Source organism: Rhinolophus sinicus, linkage group LG03 (genome assembly GCF_036562045.2).
Source record: "Rhinolophus sinicus isolate RSC01 linkage group LG03, ASM3656204v1, whole genome shotgun sequence".
NCBI classification, from domain to species: Eukaryota; Metazoa; Chordata; class Mammalia; order Chiroptera; family Rhinolophidae; genus Rhinolophus; species Rhinolophus sinicus.
In genome coordinates this window covers 1636656-1651479 of record NC_133753.1, presented here as the reverse complement: position 1 = coordinate 1651479, position 14824 = coordinate 1636656, and the positions used below count along the sequence as shown (strand labels likewise).

The 14824-nt window shown below is 52.8% G+C and overlaps 1 protein-coding gene across 3 annotated transcripts in view; it reads left to right on the top strand.

Moving 5' to 3' along the window:
• The first annotated feature begins 11769 nt into the window (after nt 1-11769).
• Nucleotides 11770-14824, top strand: part of ASPG (asparaginase) — a 36151-nt gene continuing 33096 nt past the window's right edge. The window contains exon 1 of one of the 3 annotated variants that reach the window (XR_012494489.1): nt 11770-12150. Coding sequence is in view for 2 of the 3 variants with exons in the window: in XM_074326811.1 (XP_074182912.1) it covers nt 12069-12150 (82 nt within the window). In the remaining variant the exon portion in view is untranslated. The remainder of the gene's footprint in view (nt 12151-14824) is intronic. The other 2 variants (XM_074326811.1, XM_074326810.1) reach the window with 2 other exon arrangements.

Below are 14824 nucleotides of genomic sequence, written 5' to 3'. Positions count from 1 at the left end.
TGTATTCAGGTCATTTGCATATTTTTGAATTGGATTTTTTTGTTGTTGTTGAGTTGCAGGAGTTCCTTATATATTCTGGAGGTTAAACCCTATCAGATATGCGCTTTGCGAATATTTTCTCCCATTCTGTAGGTTGTCTCTTTAAATTCTTGATAATGTGCTTTGCACAAAAGGGTTTAATTTTGATGAGGACAAATTCATCTATTCTGTGGCTCATGCTTTTGGTGTTAAAGAATCTACTGCCAGATTGCAATCATGCAGATTTACTCCTGTGTCTTCTCCTAATAGTTCTATAGTTTTAGCTATTATGTTAAGTCATCAGTCCATTGTAAGATGATTTTTGTATATGGAGTCAGGGAAGGGTCCAACCTTGAACTAGACTAAGAAAAACAGAAGAGACAGATAACTACAACCAGAAATAAAAACGAAGACCTTACTACCAACCTTACAGAATTTGAGAGTATTATAAGACAATACTGTGAACTGGCACACACCAACAAATTAGGTAATCTAGATGAAATGGACAACTTCCTAGAAACACACAAATTGACGAAACTGACTCAAGAAGAAATAGGAAATCTCAGCAGATGAATAACAAGGAAAGAGATTAAATGAGTAATCCAGAACCTCTCCAAAAAGAAAAGTTTGGGAACACATGGCTCTACTACCAAATGTTCTTTCTATGAAGCATTAATGAAGAATTAACACTAATTCTACTCAAATTTTTTCAACAAGTGAAGAGGAGGGACGATCCCCAAACACATTCTGTGAGGACGGCATTGCCAGAATGCAAACACCAGACAAAGCCAGCACCAGAAAACCCAGCCAATACACGTATGAATACACGTGCAGCCCCCTCAGCAAAACCCCGGAGAACCGAGTCAGAGCACCGAGGAGAAGAAGGATGCCTTGTGCGAGGCCTGTCACTGCCTCACCTGGCAGCCTGGTCCCCGGCCCTGGGGCTTTCTCATCATTTCCTGAATATCTCACGTGCTTTCGTTTTTGTCTCCTGTACACTTCCCTCCACGTGGACTGAGTCTGCAGCTGCTCGGCCCTCAGTGCAATCCTCCTTTTCCTCTGTTCACCCCCAAAGTTGGCGCTTCTGCAAAGCTGTCCTAAGTCTCTGGGCGGAAGTAAGTGTCTCTCTGCCTGTGTCCCCAAAATGTGCTTGTGCTACGGGAGTTCAGCAGTTAATTTATTCCCCAGCACTTTGGGGAGTTTGTAGCTAAATTTATTCCACTCTGCGCCTCAGGAAGGGCTTAAGCCATTCATTGTATTATAGGCCGCTTGAGGGTGGAATCTGTATTTTATTAACACCTGAGTCTGAAATACCTGACACCTGGTGGATATTGAAACACGGTTAGAACAGAAGCCCCCGCAACCGGGGAGGGCCTGCCTAGGGACTCAGGCTTCCAGAGAGCCCTTGAGTTTGGGGAGCAGGAGGACCCCAGGGCCTGCGAGGACGGTGAAAGCCACAGACACAGACACAGACCAGGCGGTGCAGGCGGGGCTCCCCTCCCCCTCTCCCGGAAACCCTGGTGGCTCTGACCCGAGTGCCTCACATCACACGCCTAGGCGGGGTGGCAAGGCCACCTCCTCCTCACAGGGCTCATTGCCAGGGAGACGTCCAAGCATCCGGTGTAAGACTTGATAAATGTAAACTGGATTATGGAATCAGCAGTTCACAACACGGAGAAGTGTGGAAATTAATTATTATTGACGTAAATAATTTTAGGAAAAGACAACTTTCTAAACGGTGATTACCTACGGTGCCAGGTAGGGGTGCTAGAGACGATAGTATAGGTAGGTAGGTGGGTTTCCGCCTAGGAGAGCCCGCAGTCCCGTGGGGACAGCCGATCCGACCCCGGAAGGAGCGCCGTGGGTGCCCTTGTCATGCAGGAGCCTGCACCTGGGCCAGGTGGGCGTCTGGCGACACAGGCTGGGCATTACCTCAGAGATGCGGCCTTTCTGCTGAGCTTTGAAGGAAGGAGGGTCAGATGAAAACGGACGGGCGTGGAGATGGCGTAGCTTTTAAGTGGGGATTTTAAAGGCCATATTTTGGGTCATGATTGATTAAAATTGGATATAAATAATGAAAGAGGCCCCCTCCTTTCCAAGTTTTAACTGCTTGGAAATTAGAAAACAAAATGCTCCTAGATAACTCTTGGATCAAAGAGGAAATTAAAAGAATAAATGCAAACTCCCGAGAGAGCAATGAAAAGATACAAAACCTGTGGGGTGCTCGTGTGAAAAGACAAGGGAACTAAGAAGAAATTAGGCCCAGAAAAACCGTTGCTAGGAAGAGAAATGTATCAAAGATGTAAAGTCAAGGAATAGAAATTAACCAGGAGAAATAAATCCAAAAGCTGGTTCCTTAAAAATAGGGCCGGCCCGGTGGCTCAGGCGGTTAGAGCTCTGTGCTCCTAACTCCGAAGGCTGCCGGTTCGATTCCCACATGGGCCAGTGGGCTCTCAACCACAAGGTTGCCAGTTCAACTCCCACAAGGGATGGTGGGCTGCACCCCCTGCAACTAGCAACGGCAACTGGACCTGGAGCTGAGCTGCGCCCTCCACAACTAAGACTGAAAGGACAACAACTTGTAGCTGAACGGCACCCTCCACAACTAAGACTGAAAGGACAACAACTTGACTTGGAAAAAAGTCCTGGAAGTCCACACTGTTCCCCAATAAAGTCCTGTTCCCCTTCCCCAATAAAAAATCTAGAAAAAAACCCCACAAACAAGACAGAGCAAAACAGACTAAATGGATTACAACTGCACGGCCCCAAAAGTCTCGGCTCCCAGCTTCTAGAGAACAGTTCGAATGCTGTGTATCTGTCCCAAGCACCAGAATAAAGCACCCAAATTCATATTAAGGAGCTGGCGCACAGCTTTAGTGTCAGGATCTGTGGAAGGGACGCGTCAGTAGTGGAAAAGTACACACAACACTCACTTCTGCACATAGGTGGGAAAAATCAGTCCCTACAAATAGAATCCAGTGATGTTCAAAACACAAGTGACAAAGCAGGGTCTGTTCCAGGAATGTGATCGGTTTCCTGCCAAGAGCTGTGTGTAAGTCCACCGTGAATATGGCAGGACACATGCACGATTCTATTCAGTGGGTGCTGCAGGGGCATTTCAGGACAGTTAGCACCCATTCCCAAGTTCAGAGAAGACCATGAAGAGCAGAAGCAGGAAGAAGCAGGCAGTTCTGCTGTCCCTGGCGAGGCAGGGTGGTGACCACGGGCGCGGAGTGGGAGCCGTAGCTGTGCAGCGGTCTTAACGAGGATTGTCCTGTGACCTCTAAACATTTTGTCAAGACTGAACACACTCACTGCCGATTACGAGTATGTAGAGTCATGACAAGAACAGTAAGCCTCCTTTATTCAGGACACTGATTTACGGCATTAGAAGCACTGAGAAGTAGGTTGGGCTCCAGGAAGGGGGCCGTGCCTGCCTCTCGCCATTGCAGGGTGGACACGGAGCGAGCAGGTGTTCTGCGCTGAGGTGAGCTATCGGAGCCCTTTCTGGTTTGGGTCAGCGTCCAACATCTTATGTTTTTGTGCTTATGTGAATATACATTTTACTTGTATTTCAATGATGTGAAACGTCTCAGAGTTGCTTAACGTGACGTTTTTGCTGCCACCACTTGCTCGGGACACCTTCATCCCCATCACCCCCGCCTTCCTCACTTAATGTCGACAAGTCACCCCCACTGGGCCCTTCTGGCTGCCCTTCTCAGCGTCAGGAGCAAGGCCTGGGTCCACATTCCCTCTGGCAGCTCTCTCTACGACTCCATGACTGTTCTACTCAAGTATCGCTTCTGGCGCGATCGCTTTTCCTATCTTGGCTGCTTTTCACCTCCACTGGCCACTTCCCTATTTCCACGATGTATTTTTGTCAGAAGCTAAGTGAGTTCTTCACAAGCGACAGCACGGCTCCAGATTGTGTGGGAACGAGTGCCAGGTGTGCAGTGGGCGGTGACCTTGGACTTCAGGAGAAAGGATCACAGCGCACAGCTGTCACTCACATGACTGGGCCACTGTGCTGGCAGCACAGTGTGTGTTCTGCGCAGTGACCGTGAGCAGTGATGGGCATTGGAATGGTGCTGTTGAGAGACTCGAAAACCAAAAATCAACAATAAATGTTCTCTCAAATGCACAACGTTGAAGCCATGTCCGTTAAAATAGGAACCGACGGGATGGCCACCATCACTGCTCCTTGCCAGTGACTCGGAGGCTGCAGCAAATGCAGCAAGGCTAGGAGGGGAGACAGCACCACATGAAGCCAGAGCTCTTTTGCTGGTGTGTACAGCTGCGTGGCCGGGTGCCCAAGCCCACTTCCCGGCTGGATAATTCACCCAGCCTAGTGTACTCCCAGCTAAGATTTAATACAGCGAAATGATGGAAAGTAAAATTAGTGCGGAGAAGGGGGTGAAGTCCAGAAAGAAACACGCACACTTCCACCAGTCTGTTCCCAGTGGGGTCGTACAGGATGTGTGTAATTTGTCTGGCAATGAGTTGTGACAACGTGAAGTGTCCACCAGGGGAGCTCATCTATCTCGGTGCGCGACATGTATTAGAGGCCAGTGACGTAGGCACTCTGTACCGCAGGTACCAAAATTCTAGACTCCGAGTTCACACACCACATTGTACAAGCAGTTTAGGCACAGAGAGCCACAATCAGAGAATGCGGGAGCCCTGCTGACACCCAGGCTCCCGGGTGCCAGCCAAGGGCCCACCTTGCAAGCAGGCTTTTCGAAGGACCCAGTGTTGGGCCTGCTGCGGGACCCACTGTATCATAAGGTTCAGCTGCCCCTGGATGACACGGGCTTAAACTACACAGGTCCTTTTATATGCACATTTTTCTTTTTCTGCGTATGAAATTGGCATGTTCAACCTTTATTATTAAGCTCACGGGCCCCCCTGACCAGGTGAGCTCTGCCATCAGTAAGGGTGGATGTGAAAGGGCCTCTCCCAGAGCATGCAGCCCATTGGCCAGCAGTCCTCTCAAGCACATTCCACTGGGGTCAAGCCTCATCTGTGGGCACCCTCACCATGGATCAGACAGTGCCCAGGGCCGTACCCCCACCCGGGCTCCCCACGGCAACCCCAACTTGCACTTGGGCCAGCAGGCTGGGGTCCCTGGACAACCGGCCCCTCAGCCAAGGATGCAACCCTTCCTCTCACAACCACTCACGCATTCCGTCCACCGTCCAACTGACGTGTGGGGGGCCACTTCCCGAGCACGCAGCCTCCCCCCAGGTAAAGTTGGGCCCCCTCTGACTGGCTGCCCGGCGTCATCCCCCAAAATGTGCAGATCAGGGTGGTTTCTATGTGTGGATTTTTCAATAAATACCTCTGTTTGTTCTCCATCTGTGGCTGGGAGGCTGCGTGTGCCAAGGGCTGATCGTGTGGGTTGCCGTGTGCTGTATGAGCACCCACGGGATTTGGTATCGGCAGGGGTCCTGGAACCCATGCCCCTCAGATGCCAAGGGACAACTGTGTTTTGGGGGAGTCACAGTTACATGCAGATTTTTGACTGCGTGTGGGGTCAGTGCCCCAACCCCCACATTAGTCAGCTGGTAAGGCTCCTGAGTACAAGCTAAAGATGCAAAAGTCACCAGCTTTTTCCACTGTGGCAATAACCTAAAAAACTCCGTGCGTTTCAGAGTAAAGGTGTAGGGTCAATACCCACACGGGGAAAACTTCCTGAGCTCCAACTGGAAGACATAAACAGAATCCAAACATGAAAAAGTGTCCTTGGGAAGACTGGCCACCATAAAAAAGTCTCTGTAAACGAAGACAATTCCAGTTAGAACCCCAGTGATGCATCTTTTTGGAATTGGACAAAAATATCCTAAAACTTATCTGGATGACTAAAGGCCCAAGGACAGAATGCCGCTGTGGGTCTAGGGGAGCCCGTCACATGGATCTGAAAGCCAGAAGCTATATGAGGAGATACGCACACAGTGACTGCACTTAAGAGAACACTATGGCAAAGGATGCCGGAACCAGTCAAGAGGTAGATGGGAAAAAAGACTTGTGATGTAGATGACAAAGGGTTAATGAATACTGTACAGAAAGCTTTTTAAAAATTTGGAAGGAGCAAATAACAGGACAGTTAATGAATAGATGGTCCACAAAAGAACAAACCCGAGCGGCCATGAAACGTGAGATACTCCAGTTAGCAGTAAGGGAACTAGAAACCGGTGGCTTTGTGCCGGCAGACTGGCTGGCAGAGTTTAGAAAGAGTTGTGTCGTTACTGGGGACGCAGCGGGAAAAGTCCTTACATGTTGCTGGTAAACTTGTGGGGGCGGGGCAGCTTCTTGGGAACATCTGGGAACATTGAAAGCAGGCCTCCCTTCTGGCCAGGATGTCAGGACGTCTGTGCAGTGTACTGGCCAAATGCTAGGAGTAGTGATGCCTGCCCGGGGGAAGGCTTTGGAAACGAGGGCCGTGGACACGGGGCAGTGTCAGTGTGTGAAGGAGGGAAAAGCCCCGTCACCCTGCAGGGATTTCCACAGGCGTGGCAGCTGGGGACAGAAAGATGTGGAGACGTGCATAACATCTCACTGGAAAATCAGCAGGCACCCCCACACGCGTCCATTTGTAAGTGCATCTGTGCGTGTGCTTGTCAGGAGGGGGAGTACAGAGGAAAATGGGGGGACCCGTTCTCCATAGTGACCTTCGTCATCGGGGGTGCGGGCGGGGGGTGGGCCCTTTCCTACAGAGTCCTTCCTGCTGTTTTCCTGGAACACACACCAGATGACTGGGGCTCCAGCAGCCATCTTCAGCCTTGAAATGACCTTGTCAGTGAAGCCACCCTTGAACAGTGGCAGAATCTGGGCTCCTGTCGACCCCAGCGCTGTCCCACTAGCCCTGGACTGCCTAACTCCAGACTTCTTTTATGTGAGAGAGAAATGCACTTTTTAAAGCCTCTTATTTTTGGTCTGTGTTACAAGCAACCCAACATAGTTCCTGTTTGATACAGAATATACTAAAAAGAACAAAAAGTCGTAAAAAGTGAAAGTACACACTCAGTCATCAAAGTGCTAAAGTGCAGAAGGAGCGTGAAAATCACGAGGCGCCTCAGGTGAGTGGCTATGTCTCCGCCTGTGTGCTCGGGCCTGGGTCCCCTGGAAGCACTGACGGTTTCCAGATCAGCAGTCAGGTTGGTGTCACTAAGCCTCGCCTCTCTCCAGAAAGTTCCTGCCTTAAGGAACACGAAAGGTGCCTTGACCTAGCCCTGCCCGCCCGTAGGGGAAGCCTCACTAGGGAGCCAGAGCACCATGGGCAGGCCGGGTGCTTTAGCTGTGCCCTGGACTCGCTTTGTATCTTAGAGCATTGACTTGGGAAGAAGGCATGTTTAAGCAAAAAAGAAAAATGTCATTATAAACAGAAGCAGCCACACAATGTGGAAAGAGGATAGGCAGACTTTAGGGGAGTCTTAAATTAGGCTGTGCTTTTGAAGACCTGTGATTGGAAACCACATACCATCTCTTACATAATACTTTCTTCCTTGAATCGCGTTTAAGAATGAGCTGCTGGGGTTTCTGTAAACCAGTTCAAGTGCAGGGAGCAACATTTGTTCTTAATTGAGAAATGTCTGTGAGAGGACCAACACTGCCATCTAGTGTACTTCTCGTAGAACTGCAGGTTTTGCCTCGGGCTGTTTGTCGACAAAAAACGAAGCGTTTCTCAGTATTAGCTTGCAAACTATTAATAGTAGGAAATAGTGAAAAAGACGTCAGAAATATGGATGAGGAATTCTGACGAGAAGGAAGAACCTCCAATTTTGCGGAAGCATTTTTTACGAGCAATTTGGAGAGTTGTAATTTTTGTGTGTTGCTGGTTGTCTAGTTTTATTCCAAAATAACTTTTGATTTGGTTTAATGTAAAACTAAAAGACATCACCTGTATTTCTGTGTTCCTCCGTTTTTCATGTAGCTCTCAATCAGAGGCTCTTTCCCCCCTTTACGAGTCGTCTGAGGTCTAATTCACACAGTGGGGTGCGCACCGGCTGAATTCCCACAAATTCACACGCCCTGCGACCACACGTCTCTTGCGATACTGTTTCCCTCACCACAGTGAGCTCTCACATACATGGCAGCCACCTTTCTGACCCTTTTCACTTCGGATTTGTTTTGACTGCCCTACACATTCATGTAAATGAGATCCTACAGCCTGTTCTTTTGTGTCGGGCTGCTTTTGCTCACAATGGTTTTGAGATTCATTCATGTTGTGTAAGTCAGTAATTTGTTCTTTTATTTCCCATTGCATAAACTTACCAGTTTTCTTTTTTTTTTTTGAGGTGGGCGCAGCTCACAGTGCCCCGTGTGGGGATCGAACCAGCAACCTTGGTGTTATCAGCACCACGCTGTAACCAACTGAGCTAACTGGCCGCCCTACCAGTTTCTTTATCTGCTCTCTTACCAATGGGCATTTGAAGTGTTTTCAGTTTGGCCCATTAGGGGAAAAGCTACTGTTAACAAGTCTTTATAGATACGTGTTTTCATCTCCCTTAGTTAAATACCTAAGAGTGTGGAATTACTGGGCCATCAAGCAGGTAGTTAAGTTTAGCAGAAATAACCGCATTTTCCAAAGTGACTGTAGCACTGACACTCTTTGCGCGCTGGAGCCTTTTGCTCTTGCCCCCAACCCAGCCTTCTTTGCTGTCTGGTCATACAGACGCCGGACCCTGCAAACATTTCTCCTGTCCCAGCTGATGCAATGCTAGGCCTTGCCAGCAGAGGGCACTGGAGGGACTGCAAGAAGGAGGGGACTTGCCTTGCTGCTTCTGCTGCTTTTCTGCCAGCAGGTGGCGTCCCAGCTGGTGGTGCTCTGCCCACTGAGCCCAGCCTGTGAACTTCCGGCTGGCCAGTGGCCTCCGCCACACCCCATCCAGAGGTCGGAGTCTTGTCCTGGCAGATGCAGGGTTCTTCCAAGTCTGTTCCTTCCTCGCTCTTTGTCCTCAGCCCCACACTGCACTCCTGTTCTTAGTGCTCTGTTGACCCCACTGGTAGCCCTGCCCCTTTGGCTGGTTAATCATGCCTCACATTGGTTTCACCTGTGTCTCCCTCGCTGCAGTGCCCGCTTGAGTCTCTGCCCCACCTCCCGGGTTGTCTGTATCTCTGGTGTTGAGTTATAGGGCTTCTCTATTCATTTAGGGTGTAAGTCCTGTGTCAGACATACCTTGTGAACATTTTCTCCTAGTCTGTCCTTGCTGATTCATTTTATTGTGGTAAAAAAAAGTACAATTTACCATTTTTAAGTGTTGTGTATATTCACATTGTTGAGACAGATCTCCAGACCTTTTTTATCTTGCAAGTCGGGAGCTCTGTCCCCGTTGAACAACACCGCCCCCTCCACCAGCCCTGGCACCCACCACTCTCTTTCCGTCTCTATGATTGTGACTGCTCTCAGTCCCTCATGTAAATAGAATCACGCAGTATTTGTCCTTTTGACGGGCTCATTTCCCTCAGCACAGTCCCTCCATGTTGTAGCAGGTGTCAGTGTCCCTCCTTTTTGAGGTGGAGTAAATATTTTATTGTATGATGGGCCACCTCTCACTTCTCCATCCATCCTTCAAGGACACTGGTGACTTCCACCTCATGGCTGTTGTGACTCGTGTTGCTGCGAACACGGGTGCAAATATGTCCTCAACACCCTGCTCTCAGTCCTTTGGGGTAAATACCCAGGAGCGGGATTGCTGAGTGACAGCAGCCAGCCCTCTGTTTGACTTTTCCAGGCACCTCCACACTTTCCCACAGCGGCTGTACCAATTTTTAATCCCACCAACAGTGCACAGGGAGTCCAGTTTCTCTACATCCTTGCCAACACGTGTTTTCTGTTTCGTTGTTTTGCTAGTAGCCGTCCTAATGGGGGTGTGGTGACATCTCACTGTGGTTTTCATGTGGTTTGGATTTGCATTTCTCTGATGACCAGTGACGTTGGACACCTTTTCACGTGCTTATTGGGCATGTGTGTATAATCTTTGGAGAAATGTGCATTCAAGTCCTTTGCCAATTTCTAGAGTTATTTGATTTTTTATTGTTGAGTTGTAAGAGTTCTTTATGTATTCGGGATATTAACCCTTTATCATATATGCAATTTGCAGATATTTTCTCTGATTCCGTACGTTGCTGCTTCACTCTGTTGGTTGTGTCCTTTGATGCACAAAAGTTTTTAAGTTTGATGTGTCCCACTTGCTCTTGTTGCTTATGTTGCCTGTGCGTTTGGTGTCACATGCAGGAAATCTGCCAAGTCCAGTGTCATGAAGCTTTGGCCCTGTGTTTTCTTCTAGGAGTTTTATAGTTTCAGGTCTTATATTTAGGTCTTTAATCCATTTTGAGTTAATATTTACATATGAACTATACATTTTTTAACTGTGCCTTTAGATGAACTGTTTCCTCTGGGCTGTCCAGGTGGCATCTCAAACATAAATACATCCAACACACCCCGCCTCCCTCCTGCCTGGCCCCAAACCCAGTTCCTGCCCCAGGTTTCCCCGACTTGGTGAAGAACACCCCCATCAAACGTGCTGCTCTGGCCAAAATTTGATTTGTCCCTGACTGCGTCGCAACGCGCAAGCTTCGGAGTGTGTTCCCAGCATGACCACCTCTCCCTCCCTCCCCAGCCGCTGCCAGCCCTCAGTGGGACCCAAACCGCACGGCTCCCAGCTGCCCTTCTGAATCCTCCTGTCCGCTTCCTTCCAGTGGCAGAGCATAAGACAAACCAGCCAGCCCTCTGGGGCTGACAGTCACATTTAGGGCTAAATCCAAAGTCCTTACCTGGCCCCAAAGCCCCTTAGCCATCAGCCCCTCCCTCTGAGGGCTCACACCCCACTGAACTCCTGGGCCTTGTGCAGACTCACCAAGTTCAGTCCTGCCTGGAACCTTGGCGCCTGCTTCCCTCTGCCAGGCAGCTCTACCCACCCTCTTCTTTCTGTTTAGCCTCTACTCAAATGCCAGCCCCTGAGAGTGCCCATCCCTCCCCACCGTGTGGGAAACAGTGCCATCCTTCCCTTTGCTCCCTGTTGTTTCTCACAGTACTTGTTGTCACCAGACACTGGGGGCGGGGTAAGTGTCTATTGCTGCCCCCCATCCCCCACTAGAAGGTAAGCTGCAGGAGGACCGGGTAGAGTCCCCCAGGGCCTAGAGAAGCACCTGGCAAACAGCAGGCGCTAACACACGTGTCACAAAAGTGGTTCAGAGACATCTATGCCATAGGTGGCAGTAAGCAAAACTAGTCAGCAGAGCAGGAAAAGGCTGCTAGACAGTTGGGCTGCCCATAGACCGGCTGGCATCTGCAGAGACGCTGCCAACCGTGGTTCTGGCTCACACACCCCTGGAAGAGAGGCCACTGTGAGGATGGCACCAGAGAGGCCTGCCTGGGCCCCAAACTCAGTTTTCTGGGACTTAAGAGGGTCAGTGGGTTGTGAAGGGAGGGCTTCCCGTAAGTATGAACCGCTGGGCACCAGGGTCCGTGGGGCTGCCTGGGACAGGAGGGAGACTCCACTCCGCGTGGGGGTTTTCTGGCACCACCGTCTGTGAGGCACGTGGCTTTGCACCCTTGTCACAGATACCTAAATACCCAAGGCCACTGCCAAAGTCTGAAATAGGATCCTGGGAGGCTTCGGTCCCGCCCCGCCCCTGGCCCCGACAGGCCCCGCTCCCCGCTCCCCGGGAGAGTATTTCCCCCGCCCCAGGGCAGGTGCCTCCGCAGCCCCGCAGGTCCCAACCCTCGGACAGGCCGGATCTCTGCCGGCCTCGCCACCTTCCCCCGCAGCACGCGTGCCCCGCAAGCACTGCCCTCAGCCGGGCAGAGCCCCACCCCAGCAGACCCCGCCCCTCCCCTCCAGGCCCCGCCCGGGCTGCCCTGGCGCTCGCTGCCGCTTTTCCTCAGTCCCTCGTCCCCTAGCTCCTCACAACTCCCCCGAGGTCCCCTGGAGTGCCCCGCAGTCTTCCGTGGTCACTCCTGGTATCCCAGCTCCTTACAGTGCCCCCCCATCCTCTCTGGTCCCTCGGTCCCCTCGGTCCCCTCGGTCCCCTCTGTCCCCTGGCCCGGCATGGCACGCGCGGCAGAGCCGGAGCGGCGGCTCCTGGCCATCTACACCGGCGGCACCATCGGCATGCGGAGTGAGCGCGGCGGTGAGTCAGCGACGGCCCCAGAGGGGGCAGCCTCGGGGGTTGGGGTGGGATGGGGTCGTCTGGGTGCTGTCCCGCATTCCAGAGGCCATCGGCCCCACACAGGCCCCACACACCGAGTCCTGGCCCCCGACGTGCCTGCTCCTGGACAGAAGAGAGGAGGATGGGACTGGACCTCGGTGGTGCGGTCAGCGGTCAGCGCGCCCAGGCTGTGTGTGGCTGGCAGCTGTCAGGGCCAGCACCTGGAACCGGGGGTGTGGGGTGGCGAGGCCTCCCCGAGCATGTCTGCCCTCTTCCCTGGCCAAACAAGGCGGTGGGCAGGTGTTTAGGGGCTGCGAGCCCCCTCACTAGGACCACCGGGCGGGCGTCTGTCCTGGGGCTCCACACACATTTGTTCTAAGTGTCCTGGGTCCCTGGCCCCACAATAGGGATCTGACACCTTTGGGGACATGCTCACACGCAGGATGTGGCTTTGGGGAGTTGTGGCATTTTGGTTTTTCTTTCTCTGTGGTATTGGCCTGATTGGCCATTGCAGGGGTGACTGCTCCACGTGGGGGTGAGGGTCGGGGCCAGGGCACCCAGCTCTGCAGGCCACCTGGGCAGGGGTGCCACCTGCATGGCTGAGACCGGCAGGGAGGCACCCAGTTTGGGGTCCTGGGGAGCCATAGAGGGGGGCGGAGGGGGGCAGCTGCACAGAGTGCCCAGGAAGTCCTTGGTTTTGTCATTGGCGGGGTGCCCCCTCCCAGGCCTCATTCTGAACCCCCTTGCCTCTCTTGTGTCCACAAATTAACTGTCCCTAAGGAGTCCATTTCCCCTGGGCACTGGTCCCTCTCCGCCTTCTTTCTCCACAGCCAGCTGCCCCTCCCTGCTGTCCCAGGCGCCTGTCACACCTGGGACAGCCCTGACACCTGGCCCTCTGTGTACTCCCACTCGGACCCTCTCCCAGCTCCCCTTCCAGGGGCCTCTCCCTCCCTCAGAACCAATTCTGTCCCCTGTCCCCCCCACCCGAACACCCCCATCTCACAGAGAATACTCTTCTTTGCCCTTGTCAGCCACTTCCCATCCCTCCCTCCCTCCTTCCCAACCTCTCCTGGCCACCCTTTCCACTGAACCAGCTACTCAAACGACCCCCACCCCACAGCTGCTTCTTGGTCCTGGGTCCCTGTTACTCTATCCGTTACAACCCAGTGGTCAGTGCCTCAACATTCTTGAGGCTCATTTCATGCTGGGCTCCAGGAGTCAGACCCGCGCAGAGCCCTTTTCTGGAGGGGGTCAGGCACTGGCTACTGGGTTGTCCACACCCCGCCAATTGCTTTCTGGGGGTTGCTGGGGCCTGTCTGCTGCTGTGCCCTCCTCCCCTCCAACCTGGACAGTTTGCGTGTTGGTGAATGCTGGGTCCCTCAGCCAGAGCAGGGCTGACATTTACCCAACAGTGGCACACAATTAAGGAGCCGGTCACAGAGGCCATCTGCTGAGGGGATACACAGCTGTGGGCACCTGACAGGGCTAGTACCAGCACCTGTGTCAGCGAGGGCTGACATGGGGGGAGAGCCTACAGGCAGGGCCAGGGCAGTGGGCTGGCCCGGACACTCTGTCTGGGATCCTGCCCACCCTGACACTGCCCCCCCTAGGCTTGGCACATATCCAACTGTAATTCCACTGAGCTCAACACATAGTTCCTGAGGGTCTGGGAGGCTGGGACAGGGTGGACTGTGGCCCTGATCCCACATGCATGGCGTCATGCCCTGCCCTGGCTCACTCTCACATACACTGCATTTCCCAAAGAAGCAGCAAAGGTCACACGTCTGGAAGGTGAAACTTGGTGTGAGAAAGCAGGGCTGTTGGGGTCAATGTGCAGGCAAGGAAGAGCCTTCCAGATCCCTCGGAGCCTGCTCTGGGCACTGGGGTCTTTAGGCCCCGTGTAGATGAGATCAGTAGGTGCCCACCCTGAAGCCAGTGTTAGCTGGGGGAGGCCGGGGGCCCGGCCCTCAAGCTCAGAGCAGCCAGCCTATGCCAGCTGGATGGGATGCCAGTTTTCTGAGCCCTGCTTTCTCAGAGAAGATGCTTCCATTCCAGGACAGGGGCCTCCTTATCCACTGGGAGCACGCCGTGTCTCCCGGCTCCCTCTAGAAGGAACCAGCCGCTGGGCACCAGGCTTTCTGTAATCTGATGCCACTGTCAGAGCCTTCCCCATTTCTGGAAGGCTCTCGGGAGCCCAGGGGTTAATCCTCAGGGGACCAGACCTGAGATGGGCCCTGCTGTCCCCCTGAGAGGAGGAGCAGCTGGGGAACTGGGATACCAGGGCTGTGTGACCCCTGACCCCGAGGGACACCAGGAAGGGCCGTCAGGCGCTCAGTCTTCAGGGACACACAGGTTGTACTGACCCTTGTGTCCAGGGATGGGAGCGACATCCAGGCCAGGGAAGGAGCACAATGGGGACAGACTCAGGAGCCAGGCCTGGGGGCCTCAGGGAGCCCCTGCCCCCCGCCAGCCCAGTGAGGCATCATGGCCTCGGGCCTCCAGGCCCTGCCTGTCCTGGAGTCCTCATTGGGACGGTGTCAGTGTCAATGATTAACGGGCCTGGCACTGCTGACGCGGCTCCGACCGCTGGTGAGCGAGGGGGTGGTGAGGAAAGTGGGCGCTGCCACAGCAAAGCTGTTTGGATTGTCGCTATTGA